General features: G+C 36.4%; 4 protein-coding genes across 5 annotated transcripts in view; all 4 read left to right on the forward strand.

The window, feature by feature from the left end:
• The window catches only part of LOC139125244 (centrosomal protein of 63 kDa-like), a 513301-nt gene that overhangs the window by 163474 nt on the left and 324003 nt on the right, over window positions 1–25824 (forward strand). The window lies entirely within an intron of this gene.
• The window catches only part of LOC139125256 (angiopoietin-1-like), a 220411-nt gene that overhangs the window by 118437 nt on the left and 76150 nt on the right, over window positions 1–25824 (forward strand). The gene's annotated exons all lie outside the window — the stretch shown is intronic.
• Window positions 4580–24030, forward strand: LOC139125248 (cell adhesion molecule 2-like). The gene is made up of 11 exons (XM_070691344.1): window positions 4580–4692; window positions 5444–5812; window positions 10055–10381; window positions 11023–11271; window positions 15328–15369; window positions 18352–18457; window positions 18723–18846; window positions 19245–19355; window positions 19777–19872; window positions 20151–21447; window positions 23715–24030. Exons 1-6 carry the CDS (start codon window positions 4653–4655, stop codon window positions 18405–18407), a joined length of 1083 nt encoding a protein of 360 aa, XP_070547445.1. The 5' UTR covers window positions 4580–4652; the 3' UTR covers window positions 18408–18457; window positions 18723–18846; window positions 19245–19355; window positions 19777–19872; window positions 20151–21447; window positions 23715–24030.
• LOC139125142 (tyrosine kinase receptor Cad96Ca-like) overlaps window positions 16499–25824 on the forward strand; it is a 213783-nt gene continuing 204457 nt past the window's right edge. The window contains exon 1 of the mRNA XM_070691248.1: window positions 16499–16676. The gene's annotated coding sequence lies outside the window, so the exon portion shown is untranslated. The remainder of the gene's footprint in view (window positions 16677–25824) is intronic.

Genomic DNA, 25824 nt, shown 5'->3' on the forward strand with positions numbered 1-25824 from the left:
CGCTTATGAAATTATGACGGCATGCTGGATTACGATACCTGATTACAGATTAAAAGTCAATGACTTCTTCAGCAGTTAAAAAGGTTTCAGAAAGAAAGCGGGAAATCATATAGCTGTGATGAAACGAATGAAAATGATTGAAGTTGTTATTTATGGAAAGAAATATCAGCAGGCTTAAGTTCAGATATAATAGTTTTCATAGCGTTAATAAAGAAGGCTATTAAAGTACGAATACGGTATTTTTATCTACATTCAGCATCACACTGGGAAAGAAACACAGTGAGAGTAAGTTTATGTTCAAACTACAATTTTATGAGTTAAGAGTATTACTTAATGTGAGATCTTGAGTACGGTATGTATAAAGAATTATTGTAATCAACAGTAAGATTTTGTGTGTGCATATTGGAAAACCTATGGTTACATTATCAAAGCCTAAAACGCACATATGGAAGGACAGAAAGATGGATTATGATTAGAACAAGTGCAACAGACGCAGTCCATGAAACAGAATCAGGGGTTGTATTTCATCGTATAAATACCCATACGAATATGATTAAATAAAAACACTTTCGAAATGAGATTTGATTCTTTATTATCTAACTCTTGCTTGTTCAGCTGTTGTGAGTATAATCAACATTTTTTATTTATCTATTCATTTATTCATTCATTTATGATGCAAAACATTGCCCAAAGCACAGGTTCCTTGGAAAGCAAGAAAAATAAGCACGACAAAACTGGAATATAAAAACAAACGGTATACTAAGACAAGAAACAAGGCAAACAGATTACATCATGTATAAATCTATCAATCGCTGATGTAAATTTCTTCTAAAAGTAATAGTATTAACATAAATGTCTATTTTTCATTAAAATGTACATTCAAAACGTTTCAGTAAAACAAGAAATTTATAATTTCTACGCTAAGATGCTGGTCTACAAAGAAACGTACGACGCACAGCTATACGGATAGTATAATAATTACTTGTTCACGCGTCACATCACCAAGTTCGAAGGAGACATTGTCACCGGCAACATTTGATCCGAACAACGTTGTTTGTCTCGTCTTCCTTCCTTGTATCTGATGACTGTTGACTATTATAATTTGGTCCCGGGTTACTCTCTTTATCTCCAAACCGCAAAAGTATGTTCATCTAACTAAGGCATACCGCAAGGCTCAATCCTTTGCAGCTGGCCTGTGGTGGCTGGAGATCACATGTTCCACATATGGCGCTTGGTCATATGAACCAATTCTTACTTACCAAACATCCATCGAAATTTCCATTTCAAACCTGGTGCCCTCAGGGCATTCACTTACCCTTTACACAAACGTTGATGGAGGATAACACGAAGGAATGTCTATGTAACTTAAGAAAATCACGAATTTATCTAGACATGAAATGGCAGCCGGTGCTCTCTGCAAACGCCCTCTAGCGACATCTTTTCCAAGCTATCTTGGTGTCACATTTTCTTGGACTGCTCAGTGGTACGAACCCAAAAAATGTCTCAGTGAACATGTTAATAGAGCCCTTTTCAGTTTAAAGAGTTGTCTGTTTAAATATGGCCAGTTAAGTTAGCCTTGAAGATTTTCGATTGTAAAATTCTTCCAGTTCTTTTGTATAGGAAAGAGATTTGGGGTTTCCATCATATCAAGCTAACGACACTGAAAAATCCACACTAAAATGTTACACTTTATTCTGAATCTATATAACAATACATCAGCAATAACAATGAGAGGAGAAGTTGGTAGAGTCACTCTAGAGGTGCACAGATACTGTAGAATTATTAAATTTTAGTTGAGAATTGTGAAAATGGATAAGAATAGACTAATTTATAAATGCTATGAATTCCTAAAGACTAAAATATGATGTGAACAAGTACCATTTTTGGGTCAAAAATGTGAAAGTTTAAATTGACAGCTATGGGTTTGGAGAAGTGTGAGACCAACAAGAGGTAGGTAATGAAACTGTTTTTCTGCAGACTTTCAAACAGAGATGTACTGATATTGATGTATAAACTTGGAATATTGACTTGAATAACTCTAGGAAACTGTATCTTTATACTACTTTTAAAAAGGAATTTACACTTGAGCCGTACTTGACTTGTATCGATAAACAGGTGTTTAAACTTGAGCTTTTTAAATTTCGTACTGCTGCACAAACAATAAGAATCAAAACTTGACTTTGGAATAATACTCCTAGAAGAGATAGGAAGTGTGAATTGTGTGATTTGAATCTTGTTGAGGATAAATATCATTTCCTATTAGTTTGCCCCATATACAAACATTTCAGGACCAAATATATTGCAAGTTATTATTATAATCCATCTCTCATGTATAAGTTATGTATACTTTTGTCATCTAAAAAGGAGAATACTCTGAGAAAACCCAGTATATTATTTTCTATGCAACAAAATTGAGAGAAGCATGTTTGAATCAAATAGTTTAGCCTTATTTTTTACGTATTGTAAGACACTTGTCAAGTATATATATATATATATATATATATATATATATATATATATATATATATATATATATATATATATATATATATCTTACGTCTGCATGTGATGTACATCGCATTCAATATATGCAAATCAGCTTGTAGGTGTCAATCACCCAATGCATTTCAACCTCTGCTCTGGTTGGTTCAGTGTCATTTCCATCTTGACAGTCAACAAGTGAGTACAGTCTTGCGTTGTTCCACAACTCTTTGTGTAGTATAGATCCTCGTGTTGAGTCCGAGGTCCAGTTACCACTAAAAGTACTTTTTTTAGAGTTTCGCTTTTCAAGTTCGTTTCAATTTTTTAGCTTCCTGTATTTTCTTTCACATGCTTTATAGTCTGTTATCCGTTTATTTCAGTTTTTAACCCTGATGAAGTGGGATTAAGCCCACGAAACGTCGGACAATAAAATTTAGTTTGTAGTGAAGAACACTGTGTCCTAGAGTTGGTGCTGCTTGACCTATCCTATCAATATATATATACATATATATATATATATATATATATATATATATATATATATATATATATATATATATATATATATATATATATATATATATATACAAGTATACAAATTACAGTGCTCGATGCTAAAGCAGAGCGTTATAAATATTTAACAAAATTTCTTCAAGTACAAAGTAATGATATCTGTTACTTAAGTTTTATGCATCCTGCAATCATCAGACAGAAGAAGTAGTGAAAGGATTCTTAGGTCGACAGTCTTATATATGTATGATCGGGGAGTACCATTCTATTTATAGGTGCAGTTAAAATTTGATAAATAATATTTGTTTTGGTGGCGATGTTTTGAAACCAGCTCCAAGAGTTTATTTAACAGTGTAGATTTGTCAGCGCTGATAGTTTTTCTGGTATACAAAGATTACATCGCTTGCTTATGTTAGAGTAACTTGATGCTTTGTCAATAATTGACCACGAAATGTCAAACTGGTTATTTTGTTTGAGGGACCAGACGTACTTGGAGACCTCGATAAAATGCCGATATTTTTCATTAAGGAACGATTGCATGTGATTAGCGAAGCGCGTCTTGAAGGTGTTGTTAGTGAGCCCGATGTAGACCTTCTCCGTGTTGTCCCCCGTCGATACCTTTGCCTTGTAAACCACACCTTCGACTTGACAGTTACCCTTCAAGGGGCATGTAGACTTGTCCCGGCAATTACAATCAGCTGGTCGATCTTGACGTTGGCCCCGGTGATTACTCTCTTATTATGTGATCTGATTATACTAGCCATATTCTTCATACAACTAACTCACTTTAATTGTGTTTCTATTGAAGATCTTATGAAGCTTAGAACCCTTTGGGAAATGTTTGTCAACAAGTTGAAGGAATTTCCTGCCGATATTAGTTTCCATGTTCTTGCTGAAAGGGGGTTGAACCACGTGATGTTACGTTTCCTGTTATTGTTTCTCCTCGCTGATTGGTTGGTCTTTACATATTCAATTTGGTCTGTGTACCCACTTGACTTTAAGGCTGCGTCGTAGTGACCTTTGTGTTTGTCAAAGATACCTTTTCACTGGATATCGATGAGATGCGTTTGCTTATTGCGTTAGGTATGTGTTTAATTATAGTTGGTGGGCGATTAGACTGTTTATGGACATACATTGTTTGGTCGTTTGGTTTACGGTACGGATAGAACTTGCTGTCATTTATATTATATATACATATATAAATACACACACACACACACACACACACACACACACACACATATATATATATATATATATATATATATATATATATTATATTTATATTTACAAAAGGCGACCAGTTGTTCTGTATTTTGTTCGTGTTTCTTCACGTTTTCACCGGAGGCCACAAGTACTGAAATAAACGTCACATATGAAATCTTCCATTTAAATTAAGTATTTTGCATTCAAAGTCATCGTATCCAAAATACACGCCCACTACTTTAACTGGTTAACTTTAACTAGTATAATGGTGTAATCCACCATGTTAAGTCAAGGGAATGGGAACATTAATATTTGCATAAGCAGTAAATCAGTGACGCCACATTACCTGACCATTGTGTAGGGACGGTGATCATTCCAACAACAGGACGTGAACCCGGAAGACAATTCTTTCACACGCTTCAGATTCCGGCGTTGAGTTCTACCTGTGAATTATCATGTCGGTTCTTGCAGCTGTGTCCATGATTGCGTTGTGTGGTGAGTTCAGGTCACGTATTACTATTGAAAATAAGCTACGTATTGCATCGATTTACATTGCTAATATTCTCAGGTTTCTTATGCTAGTCACTGCTTTAAATTTATACAATTAGTACCTGCTTATTCTTTGTGTTAACATGCATTACTGCGAGGCCTATAAGTGCTACAATTCTGTCTTTGAAACTATCCTAAGCTCGTGTTTTCATGGTGTCTGTGAGTAATGCAAACTAAAGCTATGCTCGCTACGTGTAGGACACAGTCCCATAAGTGAGGCGGATTATCAGTTTGCGCACACCAACATCGCCAAAACATCGGGTATTTCTAGGAAAAGATTTAGGAGGTAAATCCAAACCTATGGTAGAGGATGGTGACATATTCATTTTCCTATTTTGACCAAGTATTGCCGTCGCTTCATTTTGTTCATTCAGGTGTGTCGGTGGCTACTGATAGTATATATCCCATAGAGTCCCGTTACATTAAAAAGATACAGACCTAAACGTGCCCTTGCCGATTTGTTGGCAATTTAACTGACGACACTGACTGATGATACTTTATGCATTTGAAGTAAGCCTTCAATTCTCCAAATGTCCGTCAATTGTCTTAAGTAAAGTAACAAGGGTACAACATTATATTACGCATGCAACCGCAAAGCATTTAAATTTCTTACCGTGCTTCTGGTGAAAAATAATTTTACGAAGTTTATTTTTTAATTTTGAACTTACAGATCTAAAGTAGCCTTATTGAAATTTAGTTTTGCAGGAATGTAGCTCACAGAACACTGTAGTAGCTGGACCGACAGACACAGTGTATGTAAATCCAGGAGTATCTGCATCATTTAACTGCACTGTTAGCTGGAGTACTAGTGGACGTCCATCAATATATTGGGGAAGAAGTCGTGATGACGGTGCTACCTGGACTAATATTGCACAGTGTTATGATGATGGATTCTGTAATTATTTTGATGGTGCAGAAAATGAATACTCAGTTGAGACCACTAACCCGTACAACTTCTTTAAGTTGATGGTAACATCCCCATCCCTCAGTGAGGATGGCCATTACGATTGCTGGTCGGGAGAAAATCCTTCTCCTGCAGCTCCACATGCCAGATTGTATGTTTTTAGTAAGTAAAACTCTCTTGCATACACCCCATTAATATAGAGTAATTCAATTAATCCAATGAATGTCAAATTACATAGAAAGCAGAGGTATTGATGTGCCACAGAATATACAAAGCATATTCATCAATTTCACCAATGGCATTGTAATCGTATCAACTATTCTCTCTTCTGACCTCATATCAACTCTTTAACAGCTTCCTTCGCTGTACATCATGAATTGGATCTTCTAGAACCTTTCATTGTGAGTTGATACGTCTCTTCTTTTCAATCACACAGCTAATAAATTTGCACCCGACAATGTCAATGTTTGTTTTAAACAGAAATTGTTTCTCGTCAAAGCAGGAGGTATGAAATTATTGCACCAAGCGTATGACACACTATAATAATCCCTCCCTTAAAGATATTCATAATAAAAGCAAATTTCACGTTCTTTTTATATCACGAATCAACTAAGGCAAGGTATTTTAACTATTAATTTTCAACTACCATTCGCATCCTATCGTTACCTAGTTCACTTGTCTTACATGGTCCTCAGTCTTAATCTTACTAGTTAAGTCCAACCTGCATGGAGCTTACCCTCTCCTGTCTATGTATTCTCTATAGTCAGGCCATCTGAGACATTGCGTTCCTGACCTACTCATTCACTGTAACCCCACATATTCACAACTCTACTCAGACCCCACATCATAGAGCACGTTCATCCATATTACTTTCTCTTATCCCATTCAACTGATAAACTATTCTCTTCCCTCTATCTCATCCGTTTGAGTTATTTATTTGGAGTTCATCCTGGATTTTTTCCTTTTTCATCCAATATCATTGTCTTGCATTTCATGACAGTTCACATTCTTTACCAGAATATGCCACGCCACTGTGATTTTTGAGAGTGAATTCAAGGCATGGCTTCTAGAACCAGGCTCAAGCTGTCAGTTTTCTAAGTACATGTGAGAGTCATGCATTTCATTACAATTCAAAATTATCATATATTTGCCACGTAACATTAATGACTCGCACTGAATCTTTATTCACACGCATGGTATCCACCTTTATATTCTTTAATTCCTTAGCAACCCATTTTATCTCTCTATGGACCTTGGAAGTCTACATCTCACTATTAAAAATTGCACCAGCCTCTACAAATCTCTGCCCTGTTTTGAAACGACACAGTTCCCCATGGCACATAGCGTAACTTCTATGAGAGCACATATATATATTCTTTCTTTCACGTTTTCTCGCTTTTTCAAGTGTACAGGGGACCATAATCAACATCCGGGGTATCAGAATTGCTGAACCCTCAGGGAACATCTTAACTGACTTACTTTCGTGAGGCAGTCACATAAATGTACGTGTAAGCAAGGCGATGGAACCCTTTGGTATCTCCTTCCCTGTTACCATGCACAAATGTGTATCACGTGGACCTTGTACTAGTTAGCTACAAAGCTCTATGATGTATGCAAGTGATGCAACACCCCTAGAGGCTATACCTAGTCTAGTTTTATAACCAACCATATCACCATGTCAAGTTTAACTTCATTCCGACCACAGTAATTCCGACTGATTCAATAGCTCAGTTGGGAGAGCATCCGAAATGTACCCTGGGGATGTTGGTTCGAGTCCCGCGTGGGTTGCTTTTCATTTCTTTTACTACACATAAACAATAAAATTCGTATCGTGTGGTGGGTGAGTCACAATTTCAAATCCATATAACTTGATATACTGATATCAATCAGCTGTTCGATCTCATATCCATTAAGAGAAAGCTCTCTGTCCTTCATCAGGCAACAAAGCGCATCCACGTTATTCGTCAAACTACTGCACAGGCGCTCCTTAGCTGGGTAGTCTGCTGAGTAGATCGGTTTTTGGATCGATCTATTGATCCCGTAGTCGATATGCCCGCCACTGCAACCTAAATACTCACAAGGTGTGCAACACAATCACTCAAAAAACACACCACCCGATTTGTCTTCTGGCCGTGCGCTCGCACAAGAGATTCAGAACTACACTCCAATATACCTAGTTGGATCACAAATTTAACCATCTCCTCAAAAATAACGCCGATGAATGTGTTTCTCGAGTCATCTTGAAGAAATCGGCCGTGTTTTGTGACTAAGTGCGGTGAAATACGGCCTGCAGAACGATTCTACCATATGATGTAATTTATTTCACTACTGATTGGCTAATCAACGGCCAAAACAAAGGTCATGGCAAGATATCACTGGTTAAGTATAAATGAACCAATCAGCAGTGGAAAAAATGACGTCATATGGTAGAATCGTTCTGCAGGCCGCATTTCACCACGCTTGGTCTCAAAACACGGCCGATTTCTTCAAGGTGACGCGAGTAACATATTCATCGGCGTGATTTTTGAGGAGATGGTTAAATTTGTGATCCAACTAGGTATATGGGAGTGTAGTTCTGAATGTTTTGTGCGAGCGCACGGCCAGTAGACAAATCGGGTGGTGTGTTTTTTGAGTGATTCTGTTGCACACCTTGTGAGTATTTAGGTTGCAGTGGCGGGCATATCGACTACGGGATCAATAGATCGATCCGAAAATTGATCTCCTTAGCAGACTACCCAGCTAAGGAGCGCCTGTGGTCAAACTACTGCACAGTGTTCCCCTTATACTTCATATTTGGGGACAGAATATTCTTAATAATAAAGGGACATAAGCTGTAACTTTGGGCAAGTTTTTCAGTATTCTGCTTCTGTATATCAACTACCGATTATGACCCTAATCCGTTTGTCACGCTGAAATTTCGAGTATTCTTTTGTCAACACAGCTTGTATATTGTTTACAAGTGAATGCTAGTCCGGACTTAAAGACAATTTTTAACAATAACAATGTAGATTATACTCATATAGGTTGTGTTGATATGCTAAATACTTGGCATTAAATTGCAGTTTAGGGATCCAATGAAGAAAGTGTAGGGGAAGACCACAAAACAAAAGTTCTGAAAAATAGCCAAAAGATACAGTTTACGGAGCTTTAATACCTGCCTGATCACACTAATTCTCCTTTAAAAAAGATATCAACCCGATTAAAGAAAAGAATATTCTTGAGAGGAGAAAATAACATTTTTAGCAAGTTCTGATAATAAATTTTGTACCCAGCCTGGCTATGACTCACAATCAAAGTTAAAGCGTTGAGTCACTCGAACAAAATGTTTTGTTATTGTTGTTACTGTTGTTGTTGTTGTTGTTGTTGTTGTTGTTGTTGTTGACAAGAGTTGAGAGAAAGGAATTTAGGTCACTCAAAGACAAATATAAGTTCATGTCTGAATGAAAAGAAAGAAGAAAAGTGGTATGAATACAGCAGGGTTAATTTAGGTTGATGATCATGAAATATAAATTTAATATCACTCCAAAAAGAAAGGAAGAAAATACATTTCTTTCGATGGATATATTCACTTTGCTATGAGCAAATAATACAGCTGTTGATCAATTGACTGATTGATTTGAAAGTAAATTAAGGGACACCGATTCTTTTCAACATCCTGTTGTGTAACTGGCTTCCTGGTTTAGTACACCACACCATAGTGTAATTCATCTCCTTAGTTTCTATGGCAGAGTGGGACCACAAGAGAAAGAAATGGGGTGAAAGGTAAAACATTTTTCATTATTCACTTTATTTCAGACTAATTAAGTCCATTCAAATGAAAAATAACAAGTAAGACAAAAGGAACCAAATACAATACCACACTACAACACACAAAACACAAAAACACAGAAAATTAAAACCATGGGATGTAAAAGCTGTCTGCATGATATGATTCACAACAGCAAGCATCAGACATGAATAAAACTCTTCAAAAGATTATTGTCAGTACATTGCAGTCTACGGACAACGGTATTCACCATCCTCTTTTAAAACTAAAAAAATGTTGATATGATTTTCAATCTAGTTGGACAGAAAGAAGTCTACGAAAGAAGCACAACACAAACTAAATTGTGATTTAGTGATCAGTCGTTGGTCATATTTTGTCGAGCTCCGGCAGTCAAATTCATCCAAAGTTTACGTACGTTTGTGAAACGGGAATTCGAATTTAACGTATGATAATATATTTATCAAGCTTAATATCAATGTTTTCATTGAGTATATAGTCATCAGTCTGTGGCGCTACAGCTTTCGATTTCTTAGTGTTATTCGATTTGATTCAAAATTGAGTGTTATCTGTCTGAATGAATTATGCAATATCCATTGTTTCATAATTCGTGTTATATTTATCATATAATTTCCCGACAGGTCTAGTCACCAGTGTGACAATCACTGGCTATAGCAAAGGACAGACGAAGACTGTCACAGCCGGTGATCCAGAGACATTTGACTGTACTGCAACAGCAGGGAACCCTCCAGCTGATCTTATATGGACAATAGGAAACAATGACATCACAAACTCCAGTGAAATCAGAGACATTTCAGAAACCGGAACTGACACCAGATTGTATGACACCACTGGAGCCCTTCTCTACAGGTTCAATGCCTCTGACGACAAACAATATCTGAAGTGTCAGTCGTTTCAACATGACAGTTTGACACTAGTAGCTTGGCAGATCCTCATGGATGTTTTACGTAAGTTTAAGTGACAGTGATGAAATTCTTTTTGTGTCTGTGTACTGTGATTATCAGTTGACAATGCCAAAGAGGTATTTCACTTAGTTAAATTTGGTTATAGAACCGCTCTTTTCAAAAGTGGTGATTTAGCGTGGCTGTTTTGACTGTGATGTCTATACTTAGTGATTGACTGCCGTCTCTGGTAAGTTCGAATATGATTGAGAATTGTTTAAATTTTTATGTGTACAATAGTACTGATAATTCATATTTTTCAAAGTTTCAAAAGCATGTAGACGGGGCAAATAAAAGACAAGTGTAAAGAAGGACTCGGAAGTAGCCATCCGTTTTCTTCATGGTAATAAAAACACAGATGCAGTTCTAGTCCAAGACATAGTTGTGGATAGCTTCGTTGATAACAAGGTGGTGGTTGAATGTCTGGCAACTGCTAATCCTTGTGACGTCACATATTCCCGGGAGACTGATGATGGTCAGACTGGAGGTAATTCCAGGACATGGACATTGACAGATGAAGATGGTGATGATGAAGTCACTGTCACATAGAACGCGTTTAACGCAAGTGTAACAGACATAGTAGAATACAGATATCATGTGTACTTCCTTTTCTAATTGTTTATTTGTATTTCATTGCTGTATTTCAGATGCTCCTGTAATCCAGGCCGTAGTTGTGGATAGCTGGGAAGGCAACACAGTTGTAGTGGAATGTCTTGCCACTGCCAATCCTGATGACGTCACATATTCCTGGGAGAGTGGTGATCAGACTGGAAATACCGATACCTCCAACAAATGGGAATTAGTAGATGAAGATGGTGATGATGAAGTCACTATGACGTGTAATGCAAGTAATAATGAAGGAGTTACGTCACTGACGGAAATGGTGAAAAAACCATGTGAGTACAATATATTCTTACATCATTTGCTCGGGGTTTTTTTTGCTGTGCTGAATACTATTTGTACAGTTTCACCATGCTGACGTGAAAATTATCATAAAAGTTTAATAGTGAACAAAACAGTTGAACAAAAGGCAATTTATCGTCATAGAAATTAGAAAGCGTAAGTTACGCGTATGAAATCTTCTCAAACCTACATATAGTTTGATAATTGAATTTACCTGTTTAATAAATTGCTGAGTTTTAAACTCCAAATATTTATCATTTCTTTCAATCAGTATTGGGACATATTCACCGTATGTCATGACTTTTTTCAAAGTCATATTTGTCAAAAGTGAGACGTGTAGAGTCATATTAACAACCTTGATTCGTGAAAGGGAACATCACAGTTTCTTTCTTAAGATTTGCTCAATCTACAGCAGGTCATTAATTTGGGATAATTGGATAGTGAAGTAATGCCGATTTAATCTACAAATGTAATCTCATCTGCTTTTCTTTTTACATTACACACTTGTTTTATGAGTTATTTGTATTATTACTACGTTCAACTATCTTGCACCTATAACACTTTTGGGAAATTTAAAAAAAAGAAAGAAAATCCATTTATCCCAAATTAGTTCCAATCGTGTTTTATGTAATTTATCTAATGGGGAGCATACTCTTTTGCAGTATTCAAGTAGTTTGTATTTTCATTAAAGTATTGGAAGTGTGATTTTCATAATCGATATTATCCAATTATTGCTGTCTTTGTTTACGTCGAACTATGAAATTGACGATTGATTAGAACCACCAGGATAGAACGTTAAAAGGAAAAGTTTTACGGAAATTACTTAATTGGATAGAATTCGTTTATGCAATTTTATCCGGTTCATTGTAAACGTCCGAAAATGTTGGGTCGCATTTAATGTACTCCTCTTAGATGTACCTCTACATGATAAAGTGCTGCATATAAAACTAAACCTGAACATAAATTGGCTTTCCGTATGGACACTTTTAGTGTATGCAGATGGTATTTCCACAGTTGAAGTAGTTCGAAAATTTTGAAAGTCACATGCGTTACGTGCTAATGAAGATAAAAGATGATTCTACTAATATCTCAATATTTGATGATGACACACGAATGTTGTTGTTTTATCTCTGTACCACGAATTATGCGGTACCATTATTTTTGTCATCTCTCTTCCAGGTTAGACTTATTGCAACCAGATATTACTAATTCATCCAGAAACTAACCAATATCATCGATTGGAGTGTTAATGAAGCAATCAAAAGTGCCCTTTCATTGAGAAAAAGTCATTTAATTTTTCTGTTAAACCAAAGACATATTTATCTCAGATGTATTATGAGGTGCATGCTATGGTTGACATACATCACGCAAGGATGTGTTCGCTTGTATTCTTAACGAATACAGTTGAACATCAATCTGAAACTTATGATAACAATTGAGTTCCTCATTTCAATTCAATTCAATTCAATTCAAATTACTTTATTGTCCATTAATGAAACACGCACATCCACAAATGGAAAATTTTCTCTCGGCACCACAAAGCTCCTGACTTACAATAAAAACACACACACATATATACACAGTCTTGGGGAAAAACAATAAATTACGTATAAAATTCCGAGTTTAAAACCGCCACAGCTGAAGGTAAAAAAGACTTTTTGTACAAGTTTTTACGCGCAAAAGGTACCTTAAGTCGTCGACCTGACGGGAGGATTTTAAATTCTGTGCTAAGTGGGTGTGTTTGATCCTGATGGATCTGAATGGCTTTCCTCTTCAAAGATTGGTAATATATTACTGAAAGTTGCCGTTGTTTTATACCAACAATCTTTCCTGCCAGATTGACGACTTGTGTTAATCTCATTTTGTCCTTAACTGAGAGGTTCCCGTACCAGGATACAAAAGATGCTCTACAAGCGAATGATACACAGTTACCAAAATATTCTTGCTGACGTTAAAGCCTCTCAGTTTCCTGAGAAGGAATAAGCGCTGCTGTACTTTTTAACAATAAATTCAATGTTGTCTGTAAAAGGACATTTCGAATCTAAAATTGTACCAAGATATTTGAAAAGAGACACTCTTTCAATTTGTTTTCCATCTATATTTATCGGTCGAAGTAATGAGTCCGGAACTTGCTTCTGTGCTCCCATGATACAAAGTTCTTTAGTTTTACCGACATTTAATTCAAGAAAGCTTTGGTCAAACCAAGACTTCAAATAATCTATGAATAGAAGATAACGACTGAGAGAGTATTCGTCTTTGAGTCGTGCAACTAAGGCCATGTCATCAGCAAATTGTATGAGAGCAAGAATGACGTCATTACATCTTAATTCATTTGTATAAACAGAGAAAAGAACGGGTGATAGTACACAGCCTTGGGGAGCCCCGTATTTAGAATCAATTCTCTCGAAAGATGACCTTGTATGCTTACACGTTGTGGCCGATCACACAGAAATGATCTAATCCAAAGAATAAATGTGGTGTTGGTTTGCAAATCAACACGGCGTTTGAGCAGAACATGAGGCTGTATTGTGTTAAATGTCTGACAAAATTTCCTACTAGTATACAGATTCGCATCCATATGTTTATATACATGTCTGCCTGCCTATCAACTTGCATGCATGTCTGTCTGTCTGTCTGTCTGTCTGTCTGTCTGTCTGTCTGTCTGTATGTATGTATGTATGTATGTATGTATGTATGTATGTATGTATGTATGTATGTATGTATGTATGTATGTATTATGAGGTGCATGCTATGGTTGACATACATCACGCAAGGATGTGTTCTGTTGTATTCTTAACGAATACAGTGGAACATCAATCTGAAACTGTTGTGATAACAATTGAGTTCCTCATTTGTCTGACAGAATTTCCTATTAGTATACAAGTTCGCATCCATATGTTTATACCCATCAGTCTGCCTGCCTGTCAACTTGCATGCATGTCTGTCTGTCTGTCTGTCTGTCTGTCTGTCTGTCTGTCTGTATGTATGTGTATGTATGTATGTATGTATGTATGTATGTATGTATGTATGTATGTATGTATGTATGTATGTATGTATGTATGTATGTATGTATGTATGTATGTATGTATGTATGTATGTATGTATGTATGTATGTATGTATGTTTGTATGTATGTATGTATGTATGTATGTATGTATGTCTGCCTGCCTGTCAACTTGCATACATATCTGTCTGTCTGTCTGTCTGTCTGAATGTATGTATGTATGTATGTATGTATGTATGTATGTATGTATGTATGTATGTATGTATGTATGTATGTATGTATGTATGTATGTATGTATGTATGTATGTATGTATGTATGTATGTATGTATGTATGTTTGTATGTATGTATGTATGTATGTATGTATGTATGTATGTATGTATGTATGTATGTATGTATGTATGTACTTGCGTACATATGTATGGATATTATTGTCGGTCTAACTAACAACAGATAATAAACAATCCTGTAAATTATAAATAAATTTGATTTGTCACATTTATTTTTATCCGACCGCAGTTTGCATGTTGCAATACTGCTGCATGCTATTTTTAAGCAATAAATCACAACCCAGTGACGGTATAGCACGAGATTTTGACCAGCTCACGACATATATGCACTGTGAACTGGTCAAAATCGAGTGTTATACCGTCGCTGGGTGTGATTTATTGCTATTACAACACAGTGTATTGAAATTCTGGCATAGAACGTCAAAAACGGATTTTTGCTCAAGCTGAGAGCTCGCGCGTTTGCCAGCCGTGGTATATCGCCAATATACCAGGGTTCTTTTCGCGTCTCGGCCAGTCAGATCGCTGCATTTGCGCCATCAATATGATGTAATAAGCTATTATACCATACCTTTATGCAAACGAATGTTTTAGAACTATGTATCTGTTGTACACAAAGCCATGTTGCTCATAGCTGAATTGCCTCTTCATTTTAAAAGAAATGTATTTTACCTTTTCGTAAATTTAATGTTCAATTTTCTGAGATATTTCAAAACTGCAGTGTATACCAAATATGTATCTCAAACTCTTCTGTTCACAGATATACCAAGCGTAGCCATTCCGACGGAAAGTCTTTATACAGGTAAGGAAAATTAACGCTTAGTCTTAATAACAAGAAAGTTTCCAGAAATGATTCGACCGAGAACAAGATAGCTTAATAACAGTGATGTGTTTGTCATTACTCAGGAGAAAGGTATTTTCGAACGATAAAATTGCGGTATCGCCTGTTTATTTCTCGAACATCGCTCAACTATTTTCTTTTACTTGATTTACAACTGAAACTTATCGAAAATAGTTTAAAGCTCATTATTTAGTCTTACGGAAATATGTGCAGTTGAAAGTCAACTAGGCTAATGTTCAATTGATATCGACTCAGTACCAAAGTCTGCCTATAGGACGTTATTGTTCAGAAACCGTTCAATGTCGTTTTACACTGAGGCCATACAATCATAGCTGTGACGACTGATTGTCACGTGACCTTGAAATCAGATGAGAGTATATGCATTCAACTTTTCGCTTAGTTTGTTTGATACAGGATGGCGATATACATCTCTAAGTAAGGAAGAGATGGTACTCAATTTTGGCGATCGCTCTAAACAGACCAAATGCAATGCTGACAGTCAAATTGTATCTTTTTATATTTATTTTTTTCAATTATGTAGTTACCCCCCAACACCCTTGTGAGTGCAGTAATACGTTGTCAATCATCTTCGGCTGCCTATTTTCTATTGCACTGGTACTACTTATCTTGACATTCAGCTTATTGTTCATTAATGGTTATGGCTTAAAAGTTCTAGTGAAAAAGGTAAGGCTTGAATATGTCAAGTGTATACCACATTCTTAATTGGCAACACATGTACACAAATTACTCTTGCCCAGCAAATTCATTATTACACTTGTGTTTTATTTGCTGCGTTTTTATGGCAATCATTTAAAAACAATATAAGCACCTTGAAATTGCCAATATTTGTTTCGTACAAACACGTCACCTTTACTAGTGATCTTCAAAAATAAGTTAAGCTCAAAACGGGATATAAGCATCAGGCTTTTTAGAACACAAATTTACATTTCTAGTTACACATTTGCACTTCATGTTAAATTACTCAGTCTTTCTTTCCACATATCGAACCGATAGTAATATTTGAAATCAGCTTTTACCCTCATTAACTGGACGCTTACAAATAATCTTTTCAAATTGTAATATTAATTCTAGTCGACGTATAGGGTTACACTCATGTTCATCTGAAATAGAGTAGAGGTTTTACTTTTAGTTGTGTTCTATTCTAGTGTATTGTTTTTATATTCCAGAAAGATAAAGAATCAGAAAATTCGCCAGAAAGTACATACCAAAGTCTCCAAAGAGATGTCCAACACTCGTCATACACACATGTAAGTTTGATTGCTTTAAATGCACAGATTGACATTTACATGTCCAAACACTTCAAACGTTGACAAAATGCTGCCATTAACATGCCTTGAACGGCAAAAGTTGTTGAAATTACATGGAAGGGAAAGAAAACCCCGAGGGATTTTTATTCAGTTTTGAACTAATACATTCTGATATCGTGTCACAAAACCTCATGTGGAGGCATCATGGGCCAGTGGCTAGAGCAGTGGACTCACGATCAAAGGATAGCGAGTTCAAGCCCCGGCATGGCTGTGGTGTTGTGTCCTTGAGCAAGGCACTTTATTCTTCATTGTTTCTCCCCACCCAGGAGTGATGGGTACCTGGTGGGAGAGTGGTTGTTATGTGTACATTTAGCTCTGCTGCGCTTATTGGCTGCACATGTGAGCTGTTGTTTGCTCCCCAGGGAGTTGAGTGGTATCATATCAGGTCTAGTGACCAGGGGTAATAATAATTGTAAAGCGCCTTGAGCACATGTACTTGTGGATATGTGCGCTATATAAGAACCCGATATTATTATTATTATTATTATTATTATTATTATTATTATTATTATGTCAATAACATGAACGCTGCAGGTCTTATTTAATTTGCAATTTACGGGGTAGATATTTCCGGGTCGCATTTAGGGCAAACGATTGGCTTTTCTGTCGTCATCAACAATTATCTCTTCTGTCAACGAGAAATACTTGTATCTGGCAATGGAATCTTCCAATACAGAAAGTTACGTTTTACTACGGGTAGACAACAGTGTTTCAAATATTGTGTATAATATTGTTATAATTTGATTTCCATGTAGTTAAACATTGGCAATACCAACGTACCTGAAAGTCCTGAGTATATTGACCTTGACATGGGATCTATGTATGCAAGTCTTGAAGAAGACAACAAGAACAAAGACAATGTGTACTTGAAGTCTGGAGATGTTGTGCGGGAATTTCCTAGAAGTCGTCTTTACTTGAAGGACATTCTTTGTGAGGGACGTTTTAGTAAGACAATGACAGGGGAGGCCTGGTTTATTGGCGGGAAAGATGGAGTCAGTGACGTCATCGTGAAAGTTGACAAAGGTATGTCGTGGAAAGAGGTCTGTTTTTCATTAAGCTCAATTTGCGAAATGAACGAAAGGGACAAGTACATACCAACACAAAAATCGAAAAATCGAAACACACGTGCCAAAGACGTCTCAATAGGATTATATGTCTTAAATTGTAAAATGTATTCTTTGACATCGTTTTCTTTTCGCAGAAGACAAAAGTGACTTCAAACGAGAAGTTGAGGTCATGGGGTCATTGTCCAAGTTGAAGGGAGTAGTGGAATATCTTGGATGTTGCATTACGGAAGGTGAGACACAACGATATGCAACACATTTCTAAACGTATTTATCAAGTTCTTTTTTTTAATTTCAGCTTTACTCTCCGTAATAAGATGCTTGTGATGACCATATTCTCACAGTGTACTGATACAGTGTAAAATTGAAGATTGGTATTTTTAGCGTTATCGTCGAAACTACATTTTGTCAAAGTGGTCAATAGACTAGACTACAGTTAAATACAATCGAAAATTGGCCCTCTCAAGATTTTACCGCTGTAAAAGTTACCTTTCGTTCCATTCCCATGTATCTGATCACAGAGTACGCCCCCAACGGCACTTTGCTTCAAGTTCTAGAAAACATGAAGGATGCCGATGCTTGGAAAAGAAAGGCCCTGACCTATTGACCTTTGCCCTGGATGTGGCTGAGTGTCTGCAGACTCTTTCCGAGAATAAGGTACTATTGAACTATCAAATGTCACCAACATGGTAGCAATTGAAAATATGGTTATTGGAGTCTATGGATTGGTTTGGTTTGTTTTGTTTGGCTGTTGGAGGCTACACATTTATAATGAAAAAATATTTTCAAGATAAGTATACATCATTAGGCTTTAAAATTGAATCGTTATTACTTTTCAATGTTGCTCTTCTTAGCTGTATATCTGTCATGGCTATTGTTGATTTCGAAATTGCCTAAATTTCACAATTTTTTCTATTTTCAGATCATTCACAGAGAGATCATGGCAAAGAATATCGTTGTCGACAGTCAGTGGAAGTGTAAACCTCTCTGGTCTTGGTTCGTCAAGTGCTGTTCTTACTGATCAAAGATACAGACAAAAGATGAAGGTAATGCTATCCGGGATGCCATGATGCATTTTCATCAAACATAAGTTTATTTCAAATTGTTCTTCATATTCCATGTAAATCCATGAATTCAGCGCCGTTCAGCGTGTGTTAATTGTTTTGATGCTAATAGTAACGACTTTTCACTTGTTTACCTGTTGATGCTTCTGATTATAATTTTAATGACTTGGGGAATAAAATTGACATCACTAAGAAAAAAAATTGCATGTTCTAAGCTGTTGTATAACAAAATGTTTTTTGTTTCAACACAATGATCTCTTTAACAAGCGATTTTTTTTTTCAACCAAAATGAGCACGTGGCCTAGTGACTGATTTTTAAAGAACCGAGAATAGTTAGCTATATCATTTGTTCTTTACAAACTCTTCTCTTATCTGCAAAGGGACACTTACCTCTCCGATGGATGGCGCCGGAAGTATTATCAGGAAACGCGTACACACCAGAAGTGACGTATGGTCGTTTGGTGTGCTTCTCTGGGAAGTATATTCATTAGGTAAGTTGGCTTATCATATCAAATCAAATCAAATCTAATATGTGATATATTTCCTGAAATCATAATTTCATTATCATAATTTATATGGTTACAAACGTTTGAAGTTAACGAATATTTTAGACTTCGTGAATGCGCAGACATTCCGCGCTCAGAATATAATATTCCGTATAACACTTTCACGCATTTGAAAAGGAACCAGAATAGCAGTAGCAAATGACCACATCGTTGGTCTTCGCATATTATTTTGGCATCCATGCTCTGTTATATATTTTGTTTCACGACAAGAAATAATTCCAACGGAAAACTAACAGTCAGAGCTTAAAAATACAAGAACCGTACAATTTTCTGCCATGTCTAAATCATAGCAGAACAAGAATAAATTTTTATCATGTGTTCTTGTAAAATTACTATTGTTTTATAGGTTGTACTCCTTATGAAACCTGCTAGAAGATGACGTCAGAGATTGTATTCAGGTGGGAAAGTGTTTGGACATTCCACCAGGATGCGCAGAAACCCTGTAAGTTCAAAGTCAAATGTCATAGTATATTTGTGCAAAAAGGGCCATTTATTATATGTTTGGGATCACTTCCGTCACCATTGGCTGTGGGTGAAACTAACGTATCCGACGATTACAAAATTTGACATTGCTCAATGGATCTATCGCTTGTCATCAAAGGATGCCATATACATTATTACTGAAGTGATTGCTTGCATTACCATTAAATAGACAATGTGTATCCATTGTTTGCATAGCACACTGTAATCTTACAAAAACTGTCTCTGTTCTATTCACAGTTACCAAATTATGACGTCATGCTGGATTGAGATACCTGATGAAAGGATAAAAGTCAATGACCTCGTCAGCAGCTTACGACGGTTTCAGGCAGAAGGCGGGAAATAATATGATGAAAGAAATTAAACTGATTGACGTCAGTATTTATGAGGAAAAACGCAACTCAGTGACTTACGTTCAGAGATGGTAGTTTCCATAGAGTTTTAAATTATCTTTTAGAGCAATAATGTCATTTGCCCATACGATAGTTTTTATCTATATCCAGCATCACTTTAGGGGGACACAGTAATTAGAAACTACAGTAAGTTTAAACTACAGTTTTATGCAAATAGAGTATAACTTAATGTGTAGCACCAAAGACAATATGCATACAGTATTTAATTTTTGTTGTGATTTCGTATGCATAAAGAACTATTTATGTGGAAAACCTGTAATGTTATTGCCAAAGCCTAAAATATCATATGTTGAACGGCGTTGTGATGGATTATGATAAGAACACGACTGGCGTAGTCCATGAAAGAGAATTGAGTATTTTCACTTTTCACCTTTGTTACGATGATAACAAACCACTTTTGGATTGTATTCTTGATTATCTAACTCCTGCTTGTTCAGCTGCTGTTGGAATAGTTATATATGTTTAGACACCGACGCATTCTCATTACCCTCACTTTGCTTAAGGTTTGTATGCCAGCCCAGCCCAGCCTGCTCCTCAAAATTTACTTCCATATTACAAAGGAAAGTGCTGCTAAAACAAAGGTAGTCGATGTTGATGTGGAAAATTTAACCAAATCCGTAGAAATTGCCTTTTATCGCACTTGCTGTCGCTGTATGGTGCATCCATAATATTATTAGACTTTTTGTAAGAAATTGTTTTACCCGCTGCTTAAAATAGCGTCGCATAAACACTAACAGATCAAATGCGAGTGTCGTTGTGCATCGAAAACAAGAGATAGAAGGTACAGTGGTTGGTATTTCATTAGAATTTAGTATGGACTTTGGATTGGTAACATCCCTAAATTTTCTGATTTGAATGAGAAAAATATAGGCGATGGTTTGGATGCAGATATAAGTAATAGGATTGATTGTGTCGATAATTACTTACCCAGTGTGAGTGGAGGTAGCCTTTATGGACTTTGTTGACTTTACTATTTATGATGATACAAATGTGTGTAACACAAATTCAAAATGTATTTGATAATGCTTGAGTTAACGACATGAAGAAAAGACATGAACAAACTCTTACTACAGTGGTGGTTTATTGGCCTAATACTGATATCTGTGCTAGATACACGTTAAATGGTAGTTATAGTACGAGTACGAGGAGGTTTACTAAAATAGCGGACACTTTGGGGTCTCAGTCTGGTAAAAGTCGAGGCGCGCAGCGCCGAGGATTTTTACCTGACTGAGACCCCAAAAGTGTCCGCTATTCCTAGTAAACCTCCAAGTACGAGGACTATAACCCATTTATACTGCGATTTTGGCGAGTTTTCGGCGACATTTCGGAAATTATGTACGTGTTGCTGAAGTTACGTAAGTCGTTTACATCACAATGTACACTCACGGGGCAAATTCAAGCGCAAATCCGAAATCATTTACATCTATTCATAATTAAACTGACATATTCATAATTAAACTGACAAACAGATGCCGAACTATCAGGTAGATGATTTGGTAAGTTTTATTATTCAAATTCGCAGGTGTAGCTCATCACGTGCACTCATGGTTCGATTTCATCCCTGTTTCTTGTCGGGAGACCTAGTCACCGCACGTTTTCTTTGTGCTGAGCCACAGTCCCTCTATCTACATAGAGGGACTGTGCTCAGCGTTTGTGTCACCAGTACGATGGCAGTCCATGTTTCTGAATCTAACTTGCCGGAAAGTGACAGGGATTTAGAATATTGTTTGTCACAGATATATGTGGACGACGCTGAAGATTTCAAACTAACGAATATCCAGAAAGAATTCCGCTTTCTGCCTCCAGTTGACAACGGAACGGTCCACAAATACCAACGAGAACGTATTCCGAAAGCTACTCGTAAAGCTACGAAATGGGGTGATTCCACGTGGACGAGCAACTGATCACTGGACGGACAGGCCATAGGAGCTCGGCAATACGAAACTACAAACGGACCAGTGATGATCTAATTAAATTTGTGTCGGATGCCTTGCAGCCTCCAAAACCGAAGTTGATGAAATCTTAGTATACCGATACATCGTCCAGCGAAGGTATTAAATTGCTGAACTGAAAGACGTACGATCCAGCACTGCCACTATTAGTAAAGCACCAGACTCAAACGATGAACAATCTACCATCAAGATTGACACTAAATCAGCCGACTCGTTTGTCACAATGAATATCGTGAAAGGTGATGTGAAATTTGAAGTAAAATTTTGAAATATTGTAAAATTTTGTAGTCGGAAAATACTTTCGTCACATGTGTTTCTTTATGTGCATTTTTCATATGTAAGTAAACTCAGCTGTTACCATAATGAATATGTAATTTTTTTCTATTGTATTTGTTAAAGGTATACTGTCACCTGTTCCAATTTTGCCACAGTTACCATGGAAAGAGAAACTCTGCTTTTTAAAAACACCGCACTCACATGGGTATTTTAAATACCAAGGAACGCCCATTTGACCATATATGAGCATATTTAGATTACAGGTGAATGTATATTGCTTTCCACGACGAGGTTTTGCAAACGCACAATACTAAAGTAATGAATATAGAGTGGGAAATGCTAATGGGAATCCGACAATATTTTTGGCGAATTATTCAGTTTTAAGACAGATTCTTTACTAGCTCCAATGTGCACATTTGAATAGAAGTGAACAAAACAACAGATAAAAGTCAATCGATCAATATAATTTATCGTTAGCAGAACAATATTTTATATATATATATATATATATATATATATATATATATATATATATATATATATATATATATATATTGCTAAGGTTACCTTAGACACCTGTATATTAAATTTGAAAGCATCGGACAAGCAGTTTTGGAGTTGATTTTTGTCCAAAAATGGGAAAACCAGCCCCAAAATACAAATATGCAACTTTCACCATAAGTTAAACAAACTTAGCTCAAGTCACCCTTGGGAACCTGCATTTTAAATTTCAAAGCAATCGTAGAGATCTTAGTGATTAAAGGTATACTGTCACCTGTTCCAATTTTGCCACAGTTACCATGGAAAGAGAAAATCTAACCAATCACAGATTTTAAGCGGGTGGCCGCTTTTTAAAACAGCGCCGTCGCATGGGCATTTTTAATACCAAGGAATGCCCCTTTGACCATCTGTGGGCATATTTAGATAATGGTGACTGTATACCTTTAGCCGTTTGCGGACTTTTCTCTTGTATTGGTTTACCAGCAGAGTACAGTTTCTTTGTCTAAAAGAGTACCCGTTTACCAGTTATTTGTACACTTCTTTGTTTTAAAACAGTACCCATTAACTGGAATGCGTAATTATTTAGTATGCTTCTTTGATAAACTATCCGCTATGGCAACTAAGCAGTCGAGTTCAAACAATGGGCATGAGACAAAGAGTAGTATAATTTGTATACTGTTTTACATTTCGTACATACACGCTGCAGCTGTACAGTTTTGTATGGTTGTACGTGATAATTACCTCTTTAGCACACTGTTTACACTATAAACATTTATTTATACGAATCGTGTAGATATGGTTAATCACTGTATGATTAGATTATATAACAATGTATGATAAAATTTGAATAAAGACTTGAATGTTTAGTGTAATTAGACGATGCATCAGTTTATCATACACTTTTGATGTTTTTATGTCCGTTTTCCCTGAATTACTGTTATTGATAAAGAGATTTTGATTAAGTCAGAAGTAATTTTACATGTATGTATACTTTTATCGACGTATGTTGTTTTTGTAGTCATCGACATTTGGTATGTTCTCTACTTTTTATGTTTTCGTTCAGCAACAACTTAACGCTGGTTTATAAAAATATTTTGAGAGAGTTACAGCTAACTGTTTTATATCGAATGATGAATCATGACTACGGTAAATAACACGTAGAAAAAGTATTGAAAGCTGATGAAAGATGTCAGCGAGAGAGAGAGAGAGAGAGAGAGAGAGAGAGAGGAGAGAGAGAGAGAGAGAGAGAGAGAGAGATATTCAAACACTATGCTTTTACTTTTATAACACATTATACTTTTAAACAAGACCATAATATTGGAGGATCAAGTTCCAACAAACGTTGAAAATTGATTCTCGAAATACCTTTGTCAAATCGAATATAGTCAGAACTTTAGGCGAACAGAATGACAGAACAGAACATGAAAGTCCTTGCCATGACAGACACAAAGTTCAGTGACTTTGTTATCATGAGGTTTGTTTTGAAACAGACCTTCTTTTGTCAAGTATTTCGTGCATTAATACGTATTTACCTTATCTGACATTTATCACGTCCTTGTCTCCGACTAAAGCATGGCTACGGTCGTACAGACTAAGGGACAAACTGCGATCTCGTCCTTATTATCAAGTAATTGACTTTGTGGAAATTTACCATCGTTTTCCTAACCATCCTCACGGCGTCTGAAAGCTTAAAATATCGAACACTTATAATCTATCAGGGGCAGAATCGAACACCTTCGCGCTTGATAAATTGCCTTCAACATGTCAAGAACGAAGTTCAGCAAGGCAGAGAAACTTTCGCAATTAATGGAGATAATTCCGTTATTTTTTTCTATATTCAGCCATCAATAGGATACTCTCACCTTTTCGGTTAATCAGTAGATCTTGTGCTAAGCTGATTAATTGTTAGTTATTGGGCTGGGTAGATTCGAAGTTACACCAGTTCAGCTCTCGAACCCTACGCGACCATGAACAGTTGCCTGACAACAATCCCGCACTGTCTACGATCTACAAAACGAGGTTACGTCCATTGAGCGAATACACCGTATCACTGAGCCGACCTGCGCTCAGCATAACCTTCAGGCGTGTATTACAGCCCTATTACAGATGCCGTAAACTGGTAAAATTGGTCAATTTTACAAAATGGTCACAAAACCTGTTTCGAAGGCCGATATACTGATTTTACATATTTTTGACTTTGATCTAAACATTTTTAGGGGAAATTAGAGCTGTTAGTAACTGTCCTCCCACTAGCAAATGGGGAAAATATGCCCTCCCACTGAATTTTGATGCCCACTGCCTTCCAGTATCTATGGTCTGCCTGCTCCCCACTTCCCACCACAGTTCAAGCATCCCCCTGCCATCTCCTCACCACTGAAACTCACGTCCACTTTTATTTAGTCGATTACTTATATTTTCTCAAGAATTGTAAAAGAAAGCTAATATAGGTTTTTTATTGAAACCGATTTTCTTGCAAGCACTGCCAGAAATTTTCGCTCTCCAAAAGTAAAAAAAAATCCGCCCCTACTATAATATTTGACTTTTTCACCCCGCCCGCTGATTGGTTTTTAATTTTGCCCGCTCACTGAAAAACTGCATGCAAACACTTTTTTTACAAGAACAGCTTCGTTCGCGGCACTGTATAATTAGATTATTTAATTTTGTTTTTTGCTCATTAAATTGCAATAGTAGGAGGAAAAACTAATTTTATGCAAATCAACGGAAAAATCAAGAATCTGTCGGCATTGTATAGCTACGGCAATAATAGATATC

This window comes from Ptychodera flava (genome assembly GCF_041260155.1).
Source record: "Ptychodera flava strain L36383 chromosome 3 unlocalized genomic scaffold, AS_Pfla_20210202 Scaffold_25__1_contigs__length_14229661_pilon, whole genome shotgun sequence".
NCBI lineage: Eukaryota > Metazoa > Hemichordata > Enteropneusta > Ptychoderidae > Ptychodera > Ptychodera flava.